Source organism: Suhomyces tanzawaensis, assembly GCF_001661415.1.
Source record: "Suhomyces tanzawaensis NRRL Y-17324 unplaced genomic scaffold CANTAscaffold_4, whole genome shotgun sequence".
Taxonomy (NCBI): domain Eukaryota; kingdom Fungi; phylum Ascomycota; class Pichiomycetes; order Serinales; family Debaryomycetaceae; genus Suhomyces; species Suhomyces tanzawaensis.
The window spans coordinates 280,775-299,623 of record NW_017963639.1 but is presented as its reverse complement, the minus strand read 5'-3'; the positions used below and the strand labels follow the sequence as shown (position 1 = coordinate 299,623).

Sequence of the window (18,849 nt, the reverse complement as noted above, 5' to 3'; positions counted from 1 at the left end):
ATTATAGAAACGAATTCTAGATGGGTGATCCTTTTATGAGGGAATAGGCCATTTGAAAATACTAAATGTAAGGTTAACACCAAAAGCCATAAAACCACTCCATAAATTCCGAAAAACCAGTGAATTTTCATTTTATTGCCTCACTTGTCCACATCTTCTTCTAATATTCTTGTCTCAAAATTATCTCTCTTCTTCTGATTAACGATAAACAAGATAACTTATTTGATAATACCACTTTTATTCCTGTATTCGTGTCTGTTCCTACCGAGTTAACCCTCCAGTGAAATTGAAAGATAAATCACATTCTAAAACAGCAAAAAACCATACGATTATTTAATTCCTACGAAAGCTTGTATGTGGACTTTTAAGTATCTTTTTTCTTATCTACTTACCCAAAACCTGTTCAAACTTTCCATTCCATTTGCACCCATTCCTACTCGTGTCTGTCCTGCAGATAGACCGAAATTTTTGAGATGAGTTAAATCTCCTCATCACAGTCTATCAACTACATCACCATGCCCAAGTCCAAAAAGCAACAAAAGGTCCACCACAAGCTGAAGAGAGCGTTGGCCAGAGACGAGGAGGAAGAGGTTCTCAAAAAGTTGGAGCGCAGAATCGACGAATACGACCCAGCTAAAGATGAAGACTCCATGACCCAATTCGAAGAGCTTCCCATCACAGAACAGACGCTCAAGGGCCTCAAAGAGGCCAGTTTCGTCAAGATGACCGAGATCCAGAAGAAGACCATCCCTATCGCCTTGAAGGGTGAGGACTTGATGAGCACGGCCAAGACAGGCTCCGGGAAGACGCTTGCATTCTTGGTGCCCACCATCGAATTGTTGATCAGAAACAAGACCTCAGAGTACGACGGGTTGACGGCACTCATTGTGCTGCCCACGCGTGAGTTGTCGGTTCAGATCTTTGAGGTATTGACCAAGATCGGAAAGTACAACAACTTCTCGGCTGGTCTCGTGATTGGAGGCAAGGACTTCAAGTTCGAAAAAGACAGAATATCCAAGATGAACATCTTGATCGGAACGCCAGGCCGTATTTCGCAGCATTTGAACGAGTCGGTGGGGTTGGAAGTGTCCAACTTCCAAGTGCTCGTGTTGGACGAAGCCGACAGATGTTTGGACATGGGTTTCAAGAAGCAAATCGACAACATTATTGGCCACTTGCCAGCATCCAGACAGACCATGCTCTTCAGTGCCACCCAGACAGACAACATCAAGGACTTGGCACGGTTGTCGTTGACCAACCCTAGAAGAATCGGCGGAAACACCCTCGGAGTGGACGGCTCAGACTCGCAGGAAGTTTCCCTGAGCTCGATCCCTGAAACCCTTAGCCAGTTCTACATCCGCATCCCGTTGGACGAGAAGTTGGACGTGTTGTGGTCATTCATCAAGTCGCATCTCAAGAGCAAGATCTTGGTGTTCTTTTCGTCATCGAAACAAGTGCAATATACCTACGAGACCTTCAGACAATTGCAGCCGGGAATATCGTTGTTGAAGTTGTACGGACGGAACAAGCAGACCACCCGTTTGGAGACCATCACCAAGTTCGCCAGATCCCAGCACTCGTGCTTGTTTGCCACAGATATTGTTGCCAGAGGTTTGGACTTTCCCACCATCGACTGGGTCATCCAGGTCGACTGTCCCGAGGACGCTGCAACCTATGTGCATAGAGTAGGCAGATGTGCCAGATTCGGAAGAAAAGGAAACTCATTGGCCATGTTGTTGCCGTCAGAAGAGGAGGGCATGTTGGCCAGATTGAAGGCCAACAAAATCGAACCCAAATTCATGAACATCAAATCCAAGAACAAGAAGTCCATCAGGCCCCAGTTGCAGTCGTTGTGCTTCAAGGACCCCATCTTGAAGAACCTTGGACAGAGAGCATTTATCTCGTACTACCGTTCCATCTTCGTCCAGAAAGATAAGGATATCTTCAAAATCGATGCATTGCCTACTGAGAAGTTTGCTGCTTCGTTGGGACTTCCAGGAGCTCCCAAGATCAAGATAAAGGGTGGCCAAGGAGCCAAGGAGAAGAAGAACATGTCTAGAAAATTGGTGGCCTTGGAACAAACCAACGACGATGGTGAAGAGGCCAACGACAAGGGCGATAAGGTCAGAACCAAGTACGACAGAATGTTTGAGAGAAAGAACCAGACAGTCTTGTCTGACCATTACTTGAACCTCGCAGGCACCAAGAAGGCACAAACACAAGCAGAAGACGAGGAAGACGACTCTGACGACGACTTCATGAAGGTCAAGAGAAAGGACCACGACCTCAACCTCGACGAGTTACCTGACTTGAACAAGCCTGTCTCTAAGAGAGCTGAGAAAAAGGCACTCTCCAAGAAAATGTCCCTGACAGGTAATGCCACGAAATTGAAGTTCGACGACGATGGTGTCGCCCATCCATTGTACGAATTGGAAGACGAAGACGACTTTAAGGCCAAGGGAAGTGCCAAAGACCAGAAGGAGTCGTTCGTCAGCAAGGAGACCGTGGCGATGAACGAGGCAGATATCGAAGACATGTTGACTGTCAAGGAAAAGAAGAAGGAGAAGAAGAGAAGAAGAAAGGAGATGGAGAGAAGAATGAATGAGAGCAGTGACGACGAAGATGCCAACATCGAGCAGGATATGGAGTACTCCAGTGGTGAGGAACCAGATTCGAAGAAGCCTAAGTGGTTCCAGAACGATAAGCATGTCAAGAAGAATGACGACGTTCTTGAAATTGACGAGCCAGAGACCTTGGAAGACTTGGAATCGTTGACCCAAAGATTGTTGCAGGAATAAGGCCGATAGTCTTGAGAAATGGCTGTATTGACACAATACTCAAGCACCAAATATTCCATCGTCGAAGGCTACTGGGTTCATCCCAAGGGCGCTGTAATAGAGATGTAATACTAGAGCATAATAAATATCATCAGAAAGAATAAACTGTAAACAGTGAAACCTTACTGGGCGTAAAATGGCTTGTGTACTGCTTAGAACAATTTAAAGCTGTATGAAGAATCCTATTAGTAAATTCTTTTCCAACACATAGACTCGAACTAGAATAAGATGCATTAACAGTACATTGCTTAACCAATTAAATTAATATACCCCGAATATTAAATGTATTGTAAGTATTGATTATATATTAACTAAAACAGTGCTTTACATCCATGAAGTATTCAGTGTACCTATTTCTTCATTCTGCCAAATGGTACTTATTAGATAAGTATGCATTACTAATCATTGCTATCGATGTATCAACTACTACTCTCTGTTGCCCATTGGATGGTATTATCGTGATGTTTTAATTGCCCTGTCCACCGCTTCCAGCTAGTATTCCATTTTTATGTGGTCTCTTGTAAATATTACCCTTTGCTGTGATTTCCAGCTAGTTGTGCCCTTTCTATGGTTTCCAGCTAATATTACACTATTATATTGTCACTATATACTCATTTTCACAACGTTCCTCAGTTAATGATCGGAGTAGCAACTAATTTCTCTTCCACTGCACCAAGCCTTACTACCTTTCCCCTCACCTTTCTTCCCTCTTCGTCCATCATTTCAACATCTTCGCCTTCCGGAGCTTCAGTTAATTCAAGCATTACCAACTCCTGCAAGAAGCTAGAGGGATTACCCTTGGAAAGCAATAAGTTGTTATCGTTCCCCAAGTTGATAGAGATCTTACCTGACTGGTGGATATTCACATGGCCAATCTGGCCCTTGAGCTGGGCAACATCAGACACAAACCGGGACTTATACGACGATGTCTTCTTCTCCGCCGGCTCATCTTTCACCCCTGACTGGTTTTCGTATTTGGGCAACACTTTGGGTAAATGGAATGCAATGTAGTTCTCGTTGGGTTCGGATTCGGTAGAGAGCTGGTCGAATCGGTCCGTCAACAAGTCCAAGATCTCTTGGTGGTCGACGATGAGCTTGTTGGACTCTTCTCGGTCGAAGAGATCGGTTGGCTCGGCAATCTTGCTTTCTAATGCTGCTTTATGTTGTTTTATGATCTCCAACTTTTCTTCAAGTGGCTCGCTTTTGACTGTGGGTTCTCTGCTCACAGTGGCAGATTCACTATCGACCAATTCGGGAGACTCGGACTTCGTCTGCACTGGTTTCTCCTCTTTGTCTGGGTCGACTCTCTGCGGTCTGACTGGGAAAAGCGTGGTTTCTTCATCAGCAAAACGGTACTCCTCGTTCATGTTGATTTTTGTGTGGTCCTCCTCCTCATTCTCGGACTCGTAGCCTGGCGTAGGCGACTTGGTGCGCTCCTTGAGTTTCAAGTTCTGGAGAAACTCCGGAGTAGGCGAAATGGAGTTGAAGGTCTGGTCCGAGGTCAATCCCAACTTCGATCCATTGGCATTGCCCATCGACACCGATCCCGACGACAAAGGACCTGAAGACACCAAGTGGGTGCCTGCGTAGTTGTTTCTGCCACCACGTCCCCTTCCACGAAGGGAACCACGGCCTCGGATGGGTGCTGATGAGACAGGCTCTTGTTTGACTTGTACTGGGGCATCTTTTGCTCTTTCTTCCTTGGACTTTCTGGCAACAGCCTTGGGCTTGAACTTCAACGACGGCTTGGCGCCCGCAGGGGCCTTCTTGCCGTTTAGGGACTCCAAACGGTTCGACATGAGAGATAGAGGAATCGTAGTTGAAATCAAAAACTGCGATTTTTGGTGATGGATCACGTGTTGTGGATCACGTGTTCACGATGCCTGATAAAAAAATGCTCATCGCCTGCTACATCTACAACTCCAGCCATGGCCAGAAGAACCAGAAACAAGCACCATGTTGGCGAAGACGTCGAGCTCGACGAGGTCGACGCTTTCAACGCTAACCAGGAAAAAATCCTTCTCGATAATGCCGGCGACTACGCACAGGCGGACGACTACGACGAGTCGTCAGAAGAAGAAGTCATGGGTATAAACGTTGGAGAAGACAACGAAGACGATGTCGAGGATGATGACGAGGACGAGGACAGTCTTGGTGAGGATGAAGAGGAAGCTGAAGACGAGGAAGTCGCTGGTTGGGGTGGAAAGAAGGCGTACTACGGAGGAGACGATGCCAGTGACGATGAAGACGCTAAGCAAATGTCGGAAGAAGCATTAAGACAGCAAAAGAAGCACTTGGAGGAGTTGGCGCTCGATGACTACGTCGACGAGGATGTCATGGAGGACTGGAAGAAGGGCGCAGTCGAAGAGCAAGAGAAGCAGGAGGCCAAATCACAGTTCATCATAAGCAAAGACAGCACGATAAATAGCCTCAGCGACGGCGAGAAAATGGAGTTGTTGACGCAGTCGTTCCCAGAATTCGTGCCGTTGCTCTCGGAGTTGACTCTGCTCAAGCCTCGGTTGGAGGAATTGCAAGCCAAACCATCCAACGAGCTCGTGGAGGTCAAGAAGGTAGCATTGGCAGCATACTTGGGGTCCATTGCCTCATACTTTGCCATGTTTGTCGACAACTTGAACGGCGAAGCTTTCAGCAGCATGAAGGAGAATCCAGTGATGGAATCCATTTTGAGATCCAGAGAAGTGTGGAGACAGGCCAACGAGTTGCCAGACAGCGAGTTGGCAAAGCACACAGCAGGTCCCGAGCTCGAGTCGGGCTCAGACGTCGAAATGGGTGCCTTGGAGGTGGATTCCGACATGGAATCGGACTCAGACTCTGGGTCTGGTTCTGGTTCTGAATCGGACTCCAAGTACGTGGATGCCAGAGAATCGGAGTCTGACATCGACATCGACATCACAGCCAAGCGTTCCATCAAGACTGCTGCTCGTGCACGTACTGGTGACTTCTCGGAAGCCACTCCAGATGATGTGGATATGGAAGATAAGCAACGTCGTAAGAAGACTTTGAGATTCTACACATCCAAGATCGACCAGGCCCAGGCCAAGAACAACGAGCGCTACTCAGGTGACTTGGACTTGCCCTACAGAGAAAGATTGTTCGAAAGACAACAACGGTTGGTGGAAGAAGCCCGCAAAAAGGGATTGGGCCAGGACAAATTGCAATTGGGAGACGACTTGGACGGCCAGGACTACGGCTCCGAAGACGAACGCGTGGCAGAAGATGTCAACAATGGCGACGACCTCGAGTACTACCAGTCGTTGAAGCAGTCGGGAACAGACAAGAAAATGGCCCGCAAACAGGCCCACGAAGAGGCAGTCAAGGCTGCCAAGGAAGGCAAGTTGGAGGAGTTGCAGGAGCACTTGGGTGCGGACGGCAAGAGAGCCATCAACTACCAGATCCTCAAGAACAAGGGTCTCACACCCCACAGAAAGAAGGAGTACAGAAACTCGAGAGTCAAGAAGAGAAAGCAGTACGAAAAGGCCCAGAAGAAGCTTGGTTCCGTCAGACAAGTGTACAAGGGCGACAGCGGTCCATACCAGGGAGAAAAGACTGGTATCAAGAAGGGATTGTCGCGGTCTGTCAAGTTGGTGTGAGGAGGTGGTTGCTGTGGAACGAGTTCCCACTGATGTTTATCTTGTTCATGAACTGGGTGTATTAACGTACTGGAAGGCGATATTTCAGGCGTGGTTAGTATGCTGGACAGTGCTAGGACAATCATGGTTATGTATGTAATTGATGTATATAATAAAGGAGATTTAAAGATTATATAATAGAATTTTTCAACTTCTGGAATTTACAGCTCCAAAAAATTATACTAGAAGTCCCCTTCGGCATATGGTGACAATTGCTACCGCCTTGCCAATACCAAAATTTTACATTCACAATGTTTATATTTTCCACGATGGTTTGTATTGTTAATATATACTGGAGATGTTGTGTCGTATTCTATAAGATTTAGCATCGCTGGTGGGGTCTTACGACAGAGGTGATTCGTCGCTTCGGAAAACTGACGGATCTAAGAATGGGTGGCCTAACGACTGAAGGTGATATCGTCGATTCTAAGAATGGACTTGACACATTCTGAAGCCAAGGTGACGGCACTGGTGCTGACCAATACTGGCTGCAACACATGCTCGTCGTAGGTATTAGAGGCACCCGATCTTCTCACAGAGATCCCGGCGTTCTTTTCACCGTTTTCGTGTCTGTTTCTCAAGTCAGTCACCACGTTAATTGGGTTCAAACCGGCGTTTTCGGCCAAGGTGGTAGGAATCACCTCCAAGGCACTGGCGAACTCCTGGTAAACGAACTGTTCGACACCAACCAAGGTGTGGGACTCCTTCATCAAAGTCTTGGAAACCTCGATTTCTGGGGCACCACCTCCGGCAATAAGGGCCTTCTCCTTGACCAAACATCTGATAACACACAAGGCATCGTGGATGGATCTCTCGGCCTCGTCCAACACCAATTGGTTGGCACCTCTGACGATCACAGACACCGAAGGCTTGATGTTCTTGGAGGTAATGCCGGTAATCTTGACGATCTTGGAGCCGGAGCTTTCGACCTCTTCGACCAAGTCAGCAGAACCCAATCTGTCTTCAGTGAAATTGTCGATATCAGCAATAGGCTTGCATCCAGTGGACTTGGCCAAAAACTCGACCTCATCTCTCTCGATGTCCTTGATGACCATAATGTTCAACTTGGAGAGGAAATGCAACGCCAAGTCATTGACGGCATCTCTCAAAATGGACTTTTGAATCAACAAAACGTTACACTTCGACTTTTTGATCTTCTTACAAATGTTCAATAAGTAGGCTCTTTCTTCCTTCAAGATCTTGTCCATTTGTCTGTAGTCGTTGACCACGACATTGTTTTCCATGTCAGGCTTTGGAGGGGACAACTGGAACTGTACCAAACCAATCTTGGCCTTTTCAACTCTGGTGGGTCCACCAGCGCTCTTGACGACGTTCTGGGTTAACACAACGCCCTTGATCGATTGGGTGTCGTCGATGGTTCCTCCCACCTTCTTGATTAATCTGATGTCGTTCAAGTCGACGTTGTTCTGCTCTTCGTTGATGACCTTCAACACAGAATCCACTGCCAATGGTGACAAGATGGAAGAATGCTGGGAAACAATTTTCGATGATAACGAAGTAGATGCGGCTCTGATTAACTGTTCTCTGTCGTCGAGCTGGATCTTGTAAGACATGTCCAACAAGATTTCGCACGATCTCTTGGCGGCTCTCTGGAAGGACTCTGCGATGAGGGTGGGGTGGATACCTTTGTTCAATAAACGGTCAGCGGCTCCAAGGAAAGCTCCAGTCAAAATTGCAACCGAGGTGGTACCGTCACCAGCTTCGATATCCTGGGCGGCGCTGACGTCCACCAACATTCTGGCTGCTGGGTGCAACACTGCCATGTGCTTCAAGATGGTAGCACCATCATTGGAGATTATGATTTCGCCACTGCCAGTTTTGATCATTTTGTCCATTCCTTTGGGGCCCAACGAGGTTCTGATGGCGTCGGAAACGGCTCTGGCAGCCAAGATGTTGGATCTCCTTACCTCCTGGGGCTTTTCTTTGTCTTTGAACGTGGCATTGGAAGGAGCAATTGCTCTTGGTTGTACTTGGGCCATGGTGGAGTTTTGTGTGTGGCTATTACTGGGGCGTTTGTGGAGGTAGAAACTTGGTTTTTTTTGCAAATCAAAGCTGCAGGTCTCGGTAGTGCCGCTGGGGTGTTATGGGAACGGTGGACTAGGAATAAGGGCCTGGTGATGGGATATACCTGGAGGGAGTGAAGAGTGGATCAGTAAATTTTTGTCGCCGTCGCGGTGAAAATTTGACGGAGGAATCACGTGACCGTGTTCAGGTGCTTTGTGGAGGCTGTACGGCTGAATGGGAGAAATATAATGGACGGGTATTGCAAAGAGTCCTTGGATTGTTCGGTTGATACTGAAAGATACTATCTGGCTTATATAATCATATAACACCAAAAGAAGAAAATAAAATATAAAACAGAAATAGTAGAGGATAAATATTTGTGTTAAACACGTAGATAAAACAACGAAGAGGATACAAATGAAAATAAACCAAATGAAAATAAAGTATCTAATCATTCATTAAGTCGATGATTTGCAAGGGCTATACACGGAGATGGATTTTTCCTCAGACGACTTATTTTTATATCATTTCATATATTGCTAATATATGCTTATGACTTGTCATCAGGTTAGTTTGACTATTTCTCTCAAGTTAGCGGCTAACCTTTGATTATTTATTTCGTTGTGGATCTGGCAAACTTCCGTACTACGATACTAGTAAGTTAACTGTTATGTCATGTGATGCGTATCACGTGCATTGAGTACTTTTTTCACGTTACTTTTGACACGTGCTCCAACATCTCATCTTCGTGCTGACACACCAAGAACACTTCACCATGTCCTACGCCACGTTCACACCCATAGAGGTCACCAAAGCGCACGTGTTGGGCTGTGCATACTCCCAGTGGTACCCCAAGCTCAAAGCACACGCCGTCAAGTCGATCATCCTCAAGCCACTTCCCCAAGAGTTCTTGGACTACTTGGCCAGTGACAGCATCAAGCTTGAAAACGAGGCTCATGGGGTCGAAAACAACAGCGACAACGAGTACAGCGACTGGGAGGACGATCTGGACGGCGAGGATGACGGTGAGACCGCACCTACAGTGACTATAGACCAGCTTCAAGCACTCCACGACCAGATCAAAGCCGGTATCGACAAGCTCGGAGGAGCAGTGACGCCCAAACTCAACTGGTCGGCTCCCAAGGACGCCAGGTGGATCATGGCAGGCAATACCACGCGGTGCACCAGTCCAAACGACGTTTACTTGTTGCTCAATGCGTCGGACCACGTCGTGGACGACTTGGACTACCCTTTCAGCAGCGTGGAAGAGGCGGGAAAGTCCTCACAAGGCGTGGAGGACGGGACTGACAAGGTGGAGTACGAGTTGGTGCTCCGCAAATGGATGGATATTAACCCTGCGCTCGAGTTTCGGGTGTTTGTCAAAGACAACCGGGTGCTCGGGATCTCCCAGCGCGACTTGAACCACTACGTGTTTCTCGAGGCATTGCAGGACGAGCTCAAGCAGGTGATCGAGGACTTTATCTACTCGCAGGTGGTGGGCCAACTTGGCCAGAGCCAGTACATTGTGGACGTGTACGTGAGCCGTCCCTCCAACAAGGTGTACGTGGTGGACGTCAATCCGTTCAGTCGGAAGTGCGACTCGCTTCTCTACACCTGGAACGAGCTCTTGGTGGGAGTAGCCCCCGAATTAAGGCTAATCACCGAAACTAACGTGGGCCGGTTTGCGCAAAAAGAGTACAGCGAAAGCCAGGTTCCATTGGACGTGGTGGACGCAGCCGGCAATAGCGAAGCCATGGTGGAGTTGGCACGGGAGTGGGCCAAGCTCCAGGCGAAATAGGTGGACTGGAGTGTAGCGGAGGTGGAGGTAAGGATGTTTGCTGGTGGTGAAGTATGGATGTTCCTGGGGTCTCCTGCATGTTGACTGACAACCACTGGCGTGCATCGATCCGGGGTTGCGGCGTGCAGACGGCATCTAGAGGTAGGAATGAACATGCTGCGGGTAAGGTTTCCCAGAGGCGGAGTGATTTAGACTTTGGATATTGTGTAAACGCGTAAAAGCCATGGCCGGTATGGCGGTAGTCGCGGGGTCGCTGTTATCGGCACCCCTCGTTATTCAGTGCATGAGGCAGCACCGTGCTTGGGTCTACTCCGACAAATGTCCGGATCAAGCCCGGACCGTCTGGTGATGCCATTGTCAGCCAGTGCCTTGCAGGGTTAAAAAGTTAACTCCTCGGAGGTGGCCCTCGATAGAAGCAGGAGGGGTCCCTACGCAAACACACCGGCCTGACAGACACCCCAGACACCCCAGACACTCCCCATCGGACACAGACACACCGCACCCTCCACCTCCGACACCCAATCCCAATCCTACCAAAACCCTCCCTCACCCACCCCCACCATCTTACCCTGCCCCCCACGCCTTCCGCACCATTTTTCGGACATAATCCGTGAGACACAAATCCGACCCATCCATACATAACGGAGGTCCCCCACCGTCTGCGTCCACCTGCTCTCTTTTCCAAAATGACAGAATCATCCACCGTCGCCCTCTCCGACTCAGACATATTCCTCCCCCACTACCGTGGCAGACTCACGGAAGGCATCACCTACAACCCGTCCAACGACACCCTCCTCTGGGTAGACATCATTGCTGGCGAAGTCCACCGTGTGTTCCTCTCCCAGGAAGGTTCCCACCACCACCAGGTGCTCAAGCACCACGACCCCCAAGAATCGGTGGGTGCCATCGCATTGACCTCCAACGATAACGTGGTGTTGGTGTGTGGCAAATACGGAGTGGCCAAAGGCGACTTTTCAACAGGGCAAATCGAGGCCTATTTCTTCAAGTACCCCCACGACGGCACGCGTTTGCGCTCCAACGACGGCATTGTGGACCCGTGGGGTCATCTCTGGATCGGAGTCATGACGGACTTTCCGTTCGAGCCAGTCAAGCCTGAAGGCAGACTCTACCGCATCAACTGCCACGACTTGACCATCGACACCATGATCGAGGACACGCGGATCTCCAACGGACTCTCGTTTTCGGCCAACGGCAAGCACCTCTTCTGGACCGACTCGTTGACGTTCACCGTGTGGCAGTACGACTACGACTACATCACCAACACCTTGTCCAACAAGAGGCCGTTTTTGGCTACAACCGCGCTCTTTGAGGGTGCCAACGTGCCTGAGCCTGACGGCTTGTGCATGGACAAGCAGGGACACGTCTACCTGGCCATGTTCAACGGCAGCTGTGTGGTCCACGTCGATGAACGGGGACAGTTGGTGGAGAAGATTGGGTTGCCAGCGTTGCGCATCACGTCGGTGACTGTCGGGGGCAAGAACAGTGACGAGTTGTACATCACCACTGCGCACGCCAAGCTTGCGGACGCGGGGGCAGTGATTGACGCTGCCGACACCAGTGGAGATTTGGGGGGTTTTCTCTTCAAGTACACCTGTGGACGGCGCTTGAACGGACAGATCAAGAACACATGGGGGGGACGAAGCTAGATAGAGTAATAGACGCGGCGGCTAGAGGGTGTAGTGGGATGGTGTAGTGGGAGGGGCAGAGGATGGGTGGTCCAGCAGAGGAGTCTGGTGGTCCAAGATATGGGGTGTTTGCCGTATGCTGGGGCAGATAAGTCCAGTAACGAGGTGCGATATCTATGTCTGCAGTAGCATGTTTGGGATGGATATGCTGCGGAGGATGTCTGCGGAGGATGTCTGCGCAGTATAACAACTGCGTGGGAAGTCTGGGCAGAATATGTCCAGAGCAAAGAGAACTCTTGTCGGTAGGTGCAGGAGATGCTAGGGGTGCAGAAATGTCAGCAGGGAACTCTCGGTGGGTGTCTTCCGTGGGATCTCTACCGCCCAACACCTCTGCGCAGATAGGAGACGCAGGGATACCTCGCATGCTCCCACCCTCAGCCAACAATCAATCTCAGATCACTGGTTGACAATCCGATGCCTCACGATACGAACCATCCCGAACAATGTCTGCAACTGAAAGAGATAGTGTCGTGAAATAAAACGAAGTAACAATTAATGTATTAAAAATATGCGTCGCTCTGAAACAACTGACAATAGTACCTCCCAAAAGACTATATTTAATCTAAGACATGTGCCGGCAGTATCTGATCCTGCAACAGCAAGCAGTCACACATACGAAGTGCGCAATACCTCTACATCAACCATCTGGAGGTGCGCGCGCTACACGCCCGCGTAACGCGTGTCGCTGACACCAACCACCACCAGCCAGTTCTAAACTTGGTTCCATCAATGGCTGCAGATACCGTGGGCCAGTGTGCAGGCGTCCCATGCATGACCATGCAGTCTCGTGCGTCTAATTTGACCATCTGGCAATATCCGCACCTCCTAAAATAGCCATGCAGATGGCCAACTGGCCATCTCTACCATCTATTATTACCACCCGCATGTCAACCAAACAAACACACACCCCATCCCCCAGCGATTTGCATGTTACCTCTCGCATATTGCACCTGCTCGCTACCGTAACGCCGAGAATTTCGTACCTCCATTAGTCTTCCCAATAGCTTGGCTGCTTAAGTCTGGCTACCGACAACTATTACCTGCCATACCAATAATATTTCTGTTTCTGTCACCTCCCGCAATTTAAACTCTCGCTGCCTGCACCCGCCCAACTCTCACTGTCAACCCAGTTTAGTCGCATGCACTCTGCGCTCGTAGCTTCAAAACCCGGTCCACGAATTCCTCCACCAAACTGTTCTCCTCAATGCCTCCCACTCTCAAATCACTCAATTTCATGTTCATGATGCTGAGTCGATCCTCCGTAGCAAGCGTAGCCTGGCTGGCCATTTTGCCTGAATTCGCCCCTCCGCTTTTGCTATTGCCAGTGAGGCTGGCGTCGTTGAGGATTTGCAAGAGCGTGTGTAGATGAAACTGAAGAGCCTCCTCCTTAAGCATGGCTCGTATCACACCATCACTGGCGATTTTCTCGAAGAGGCTGGGCTCCTCTTCATGCGACTGGCGAGGGGCTGGAGATGCCTCTTTTACAAGCTGGTCCGGCTGCGATTGCGAGTTCTGGTGGATTTGCGTGTGCTGCTCGCTCTTAAAGCAGACGAGAGAGCAGTAGTGGGTGGGGCAGTGTGGACATCGATACTTGGCCTCGGCCTCGTGGCAAATACCGCATACCTTCGACATGGTTGGTGGTAGAGAGCTGCGATGAGATGTTGAACTTAGATAGCAGGTCGTGCGCACATCGGTTTGTGGGAGGATAACTGGTGTGCACGCAAAAAATAGGTGGTGGCCGCCAGGCCCCGGAATGCATGCGCCAGGATCGGGGGTGTACAGGAACGGAAGCTGGTGTATGTGGTGGTGAGGGATTCCAGTTGCAAACCTGTAGGCCAGCCAGCTTAAGGGACCGAGCCCACCGCTGGACTATGATAGCCAAATGCCTTACTTATTGTTTTAAAGTTTGAAAGCCCTATTCTGGAGCGACAGGGGGATGTTCTGCGCATACAAGCAGCTTTGTGTCGCATTTGCCAAGAGCTGCAGAGATTCAAACCATCACCAATCCATGGATTAGACTAAAAACGGGCGTTAACTGCGGGCAGCATGCTGCATGATTGCGCAGAAATAAATTGAATTGTGCTGACCTTTGCAACAAGTTGGGGCATTCTCGTAACCTATGCAGGATAAATCGACCACAAAATGTCAGATTCTTGTCAGGAAAAAACTTCATCTTGCATGTGGGTGTGGTTTACAGTTTGGAATGTACGCTCGGATGCTACAGAATCCCCATACAACTTTAAGTTCGAATAGAAGAATCCGGCAATTTGAGACAGGGGCATCAAACTCATCCAGGAGACTAGATGGGCCTACATTCGCCACCTAACCCTTGCTGAGAATACCTGTAGCACCGCCTAAAACAAATCTAGTGGGGCTCATCCTAGTGATTAACATTTCGGGCGATTTCACCTCCAGACAATTCCGGAGCACCAGCGAAGAACGGAATGGGCCCATTGCTACATCCAGACAGACACCAGGGTTGGCCAGACAATGTTTAACAGGCTCAGGAAGAGAGCGTTATTAGAGTTCATGCGACAAAGCAGCAAATGTATGACCAGGCACAATTGCACATTATGTAATGGTAATCGTATGTTCCGTTGCAAGGAACTACTTTTAGTACGGTGACAAGTGTATGTGAGGTGTTTGAGAAAATTCCTTGTGAGTGGGAACGCCAAAAAGCAATTCCAGATTGCAGGTATGATGATGCGTCGGGATGATTGCAGGTTATCTATTCACACATAACAATAATCGAGGCATCCACCCTACATATTGCATGCGATTCTTTACAGGTTGATCCCACCAACGCACAGTTACATAGTGACGACTACCTGGTTGAGCGGACATATCTAACGGCCGAGTGGATATGCCATGCATTAAAACCCACTGCGGTGTTTTGCGGTTGGAACATATCTGCATGGGTGCATCATATACGCACACTGTGCATACGGACCGATATCTTCAATCTCACCGACCCTCCTGGAGCCCCATTTACTCTCCATCCCCATCCGCCTTGGATGCAATCAATCACCATGCTGGCAGTCTCTATTGCTGCCAAAAAGTTCCAACTCTCGTGTTAGACTAATTGGTAAAAAATAACTGCACAAAAGCCAACAATTACGAAATTATCATAAAAGCTTAAGCTTAATTGAAGTAGTTGCAGCAATTACAATTTCAAGTTAGGACATGGGCTTTGGGGGACGTACAAGCGCTTACACCTTGGCTTGGTTACGTAAAGGTGGGTCGACCGATAAGTGCACCTCCGTTTGCGAGAGCACGGAACCTCCTACTCTTCCTGGAAAGCGTGCTAGCCATTTACGCATCGTTCCAAGTATATTCTACTACCTCGGGTTTAAGCACGATCGCAGGATTCCCGGTAGGCGCACGCCAGGAGCCCCAAGAAGCACTGGTCTGCAATGCGAATGACTGCAAATCGCACTAGTTTCAGATGTGTTGCACTGGGTGCATTCACTGGCACCGAAAATATCGGCGCTGCTACAATCATCTTTAATTCATGTTATATTTCCTGACCAGCCAATATGTAGGTGCTTGGCGACACACGTAGTATACAAGTTCATAAGCTTCGTTATAGACAGAATGCAGGCCGCCTAGTACCACTGGGTTGCAATGGTAGAAGGGGCGTAGTAAGGGTTGAATGTTTCATGCAGAGGATATGCAACAGGCGCCGCCATCTGGTGAGCAAACGCAAACTGCGCCTGCTGGGGCACCATGTAGTACACGGGCTTGGGCTGGTACTTGTGCGCCATGTAGCCTGCGTGAGCAGCTGGATAGGCAGCGTTGACCATGGCCTGTTGCTGTAATGAGTGGAGTTGTCTTCTTTTGTAGTTGTAGTCCGAGTAGCACGGAGTCAATGGTGTCAATGGTGAGTACCCCACGGCACCCATTTTGCTCAGGGTGCAAGAAGAGAACGAGGCGTCCAACGGCGAGCTGGCACGCGAAATGCTAGGAGGGGTGCGGTACCCATGCTTGGGGGAGACGGAGGAGGTGGTGTAGGCACAGGAGTAGCCAGGACTGGCCACGTAGCTGGAGACAGCTTGCGCTGGCTCCACAGGAGTGTCGTTGTGCAACAACTTCTTGTACTTGTTGACGGAGGACGTGGGCAATCTGAAGACGGTCGAGGTGGCCAAAAGGCTCCAAAACTGCTTGTCGCCATACGCGCCGTTGAACGACAACTTGTAGTCCAAGCATGACAAGAAGTGGCCCTCCAACGAGTTCAACAGCTTGAGGTCGACCTTGACGAGGTCGGGGTTCTCGTCGCAGAGGGTGTTGTTGATGATGTTGAGCCAGGTCTTGAGTGTGTAGCTCTGGTCGTCAAACGACTTGTTGGACAAGATGAGCGACATCACCACAAGGTAGATGTTGATGGACTCGTGCTCGTCGGGAATGACGTGCTCGTTGTAGGCAAACTGGAGGACGTGGTTGTGGTGGTGGTACTTGTACAAGAAGTACAAGCTGATGATGAGGTTGGTGGGGGTCAACTGGGAGTTGTAGATCAAGTGGTCGATGAACGAGGAGTACTTGTTGCTGAAGTCGTGGAACTTCTTGAGGGCATGCTTTCTCTTTTGGGGGGAGGAGGGGCTGGTGGCAGATATTATCATCCATACCACCTTGATGTAGGTGTCTATGTCTTGGCCCATTGGTGTGAAGATAGTGTGGTAAAAACGGGCATGGGTGGAACAAATCAGTATATATATAATTATAGTTTTTGCAGGCTAAATCAATGCTACAATCAGCTGTATCGTTAATGATGATAAAATTATGTGCGTCTAAAGCCTGGATTTCTTTTCGGTATTTTTGCAGCTTGGGGGAAAGTCAGAGACAATAAAAATATTCTGGGTTGCAGGTTCTGGTGTGATCAGAGCTGGGATTGTTACCCCCTGGGTTTTGCGGGTTAAGCACCACCACAAATGATGGTGGTAGAAAATTTAAGCTTTTATGCGAGTTGTTAATTTTTGTGGTGCATGCTGTTTTGGTACAAAATTAATGCCTTGTAGCAGATTATTTTTTGGTGCTGGCCGGTTATACCTACCATGTAGTAATACCATGGTTGGTAACGGTATTTTCATGAAACTCGCAAAATCATCCCAATTAGCTCGCAAGCTCGCAAGCTCGCAAGCTCGCAGGTCTCAACCAGTAAAATCCCCCCAAGCCTAGAATACTCCAGTTCCAGTTCCAGGGAAGTATCTGGTGGTGCATACATTTGCAGTGGCCTCGATTCATCTTTTGATGCCACTTTGTCTTCTAGCTGTGCCTCCTTCTTTCGGACCTGGTCGATCTCCACCACCCTGAAACGCTGACAATACCTGAAACTGTCGCTTGGCCCACCCATGGTTGGGCACCCCCAGCATAGGTTTTGCTACCACATCACATTGCCTCTATATGTTAGGCGCTCACTAGAAACTTTATTCTTCAACAACTAGAGGGCACTGGCCAGACAATCGCACAAAGCACTAAAATTAATTTTTGCCACGTCTCACATTGCCAATTCGCCAATTTGCCAATTTACCAATTTGCAAATTTGCAAATTTGCAATTATCCCTGCGCCCACTGGCAGAAGATCAATTTCAAATCCTGGTGGGTCATTTTCGGTGCCGTTTCTTCCACACCACTCAAGGCATCATGCGCACCTTAGCCTGATTGGCTCAATCCCCACCTTGCTCGCACCGCAGCGCATTGGGGCTTTTACGTTACTCTATTTCCATGCCACTAACGCACACCGCTGGTGGTGACTGTCGCTGCCTGCCATCAAGTCTCCGTTGCGCATCGAGGTGTTTGCGACGAGTACCTGGGCGGGTTACGACTCCAGTGGGTGGCTCGGATTCTCGTACTGTAGCCAACTACCTCGCAACGGAGTCGTCTAGCGGGCCACGGCACCAGTGCTCGTCTAGTCTGGGGCCTAGACAGTGGCCATCGTCTCGATGGTGCAGGTGACTCGTCACCCCTATTGCCCAACAATCTGCACCCGGTGGGTAATCCCCGACACATGTCTGTAAACCTAGTCCTTAAACTGGGAGCTATTGTTTCTGTTCCAGCATGCCCCTGGTGCCTTCGCACGCCGCAGCGCCAATGCCCACATGCATGGTCTTTGTCAGTAGCCAAGGGCACTAATTGGTGGGTGCGGGAGGGCCGGTTGTCGTGGCAATGCTGGCGGTGTGACAATACCGGGTGAGCTTCTAGCGAGCCTGCAACCGTTGGGGGTGCGCAGCGGCACGTGACAGCAACCTGCGCCTGTCACGTGATTGCCTGCGCCACGAACCGTCTGCCAGAGACATAGCTAACAATACAATTGTTTGGGGCCAATGCGACATTGCTAACCTGTGATTGTTAGACAATAAATGCGACATGTATTCATGCCACTAATTATAATTACCGTCTAAAGCATTACAAGGAGAGGCTAGTGTGGTGACAATCCAGTAGATTAGGAAATCACGCCAAAGTCCAGTATTGAACCAGTAAACTATGAAATCACGCCAACGGCTAGATCAAACCTGTAATCTCTGAAATTCATTACAATAAATAATACAGGGAAATACAATAACTCGCATTAGTCGAAGCATCAGGTAGCCACCAGCCATCCACCGGCTGGCCACGATCACATTGGAGCCCCGTAGTGCTGATAAATAACTTGTTTAAGCACATTACACTAGAGGTATAAATCTTGACAATGTTGCCCGGACACGACTGCTGGGATTACCAATGATGAAAGGAGGCCCGGACGGAGAAACGGAGCGATTAAGGCATACAGAACAGTGTTCACGTATACTGTGCCGGGAATACTACCGCGGCAGTGAAGCATGCTGTGGCCTCTCACGGTA

At 49.1% G+C, this 18,849-nt stretch overlaps 8 protein-coding genes across 8 annotated transcripts; 5 read left to right on the top strand and 3 right to left on the bottom strand.

Annotated features, from left to right (window-relative positions):
• Positions 1–511: 511 nt before the first annotated feature.
• HCA4 (RNA-dependent ATPase) lies at positions 512–2,936 on the top strand. The gene has a single exon (XM_020207637.1). The coding sequence runs from the start codon at positions 516–518 to the stop codon at positions 2,796–2,798; it is 2,283 nt and encodes a 760-aa protein (XP_020064100.1). The 5' UTR covers positions 512–515; the 3' UTR covers positions 2,799–2,936.
• A 1,539-nt stretch (positions 2,937–4,475) lies between these two features.
• SAS10 (rRNA-processing protein) lies at positions 4,476–6,448 on the top strand (the record flags this gene model as incomplete). The annotated part of the gene is made up of 2 exons (XM_020211651.1): positions 4,476–4,479; positions 4,764–6,448. The coding sequence occupies 2 exons, from the start codon at positions 4,476–4,478 to the stop codon at positions 6,446–6,448; spliced, it is 1,689 nt and encodes a 562-aa protein (XP_020064099.1).
• A 301-nt stretch (positions 6,449–6,749) lies between these two features.
• Positions 6,750–8,704, bottom strand: CANTADRAFT_26070 (chaperonin-containing T-complex subunit). The gene has a single exon (XM_020207636.1). The coding sequence runs from the start codon at positions 8,485–8,487 to the stop codon at positions 6,886–6,888; it is 1,602 nt and encodes a 533-aa protein (XP_020064098.1). The 5' UTR covers positions 8,488–8,704; the 3' UTR covers positions 6,750–6,885.
• Positions 8,705–9,287: 583 nt separating this feature from the next.
• CANTADRAFT_6171 (cell proliferation protein) lies at positions 9,288–10,310 on the top strand (the record flags this gene model as incomplete). Its single annotated transcript, XM_020210838.1, has 1 exon — positions 9,288–10,310. One exon carries the CDS (start codon positions 9,288–9,290, stop codon positions 10,308–10,310), a length of 1,023 nt encoding a protein of 340 aa, XP_020064097.1.
• A 686-nt stretch (positions 10,311–10,996) lies between these two features.
• Positions 10,997–11,977, top strand: CGR1 (Cgr1p; the record flags this gene model as incomplete). Its single annotated transcript, XM_020211650.1, has 1 exon — positions 10,997–11,977. One exon carries the CDS (start codon positions 10,997–10,999, stop codon positions 11,975–11,977), a length of 981 nt encoding a protein of 326 aa, XP_020064096.1.
• Positions 11,978–13,147: 1,170 nt separating this feature from the next.
• HIT1 (Hit1p) lies at positions 13,148–13,648 on the bottom strand (the record flags this gene model as incomplete). Its single annotated transcript, XM_020209980.1, has 1 exon — positions 13,148–13,648. One exon carries the CDS (start codon positions 13,646–13,648, stop codon positions 13,148–13,150), a length of 501 nt encoding a protein of 166 aa, XP_020064095.1.
• Positions 13,649–14,733: 1,085 nt separating this feature from the next.
• CANTADRAFT_26066 (uncharacterized protein) lies at positions 14,734–15,540 on the top strand. Its single transcript, XM_020207635.1, has one exon. The coding sequence runs from the start codon at positions 15,200–15,202 to the stop codon at positions 15,437–15,439; it is 240 nt and encodes a 79-aa protein (XP_020064094.1). The 5' UTR covers positions 14,734–15,199; the 3' UTR covers positions 15,440–15,540.
• Positions 15,529–16,716, bottom strand: CANTADRAFT_26065 (uncharacterized protein). The gene has a single exon (XM_020207634.1). It carries the CDS (start codon positions 16,669–16,671, stop codon positions 15,622–15,624), a length of 1,050 nt encoding a protein of 349 aa, XP_020064093.1. The 5' UTR covers positions 16,672–16,716; the 3' UTR covers positions 15,529–15,621.
• Positions 16,717–18,849: the final 2,133 nt, after the last annotated feature.

Bases quoted from the DNA above. Each gene is read 5' to 3' on its own strand.
- CANTADRAFT_26066 (XM_020207635.1), top strand. From the start codon at position 15,200: ATGGGCTTTGGGGGACGTACAAGCGCTTACACCTTGGCTTGGTTACGT.
- HCA4 (XM_020207637.1), top strand. From the start codon at position 516: ATGCCCAAGTCCAAAAAGCAACAAAAGGTCCACCACAAGCTGAAGAGA.
- CANTADRAFT_26070 (XM_020207636.1), bottom strand. From the start codon at position 8,487: ATGGCCCAAGTACAACCAAGAGCAATTGCTCCTTCCAATGCCACGTTC.
- CANTADRAFT_26065 (XM_020207634.1), bottom strand. From the start codon at position 16,671: ATGGGCCAAGACATAGACACCTACATCAAGGTGGTATGGATGATAATA.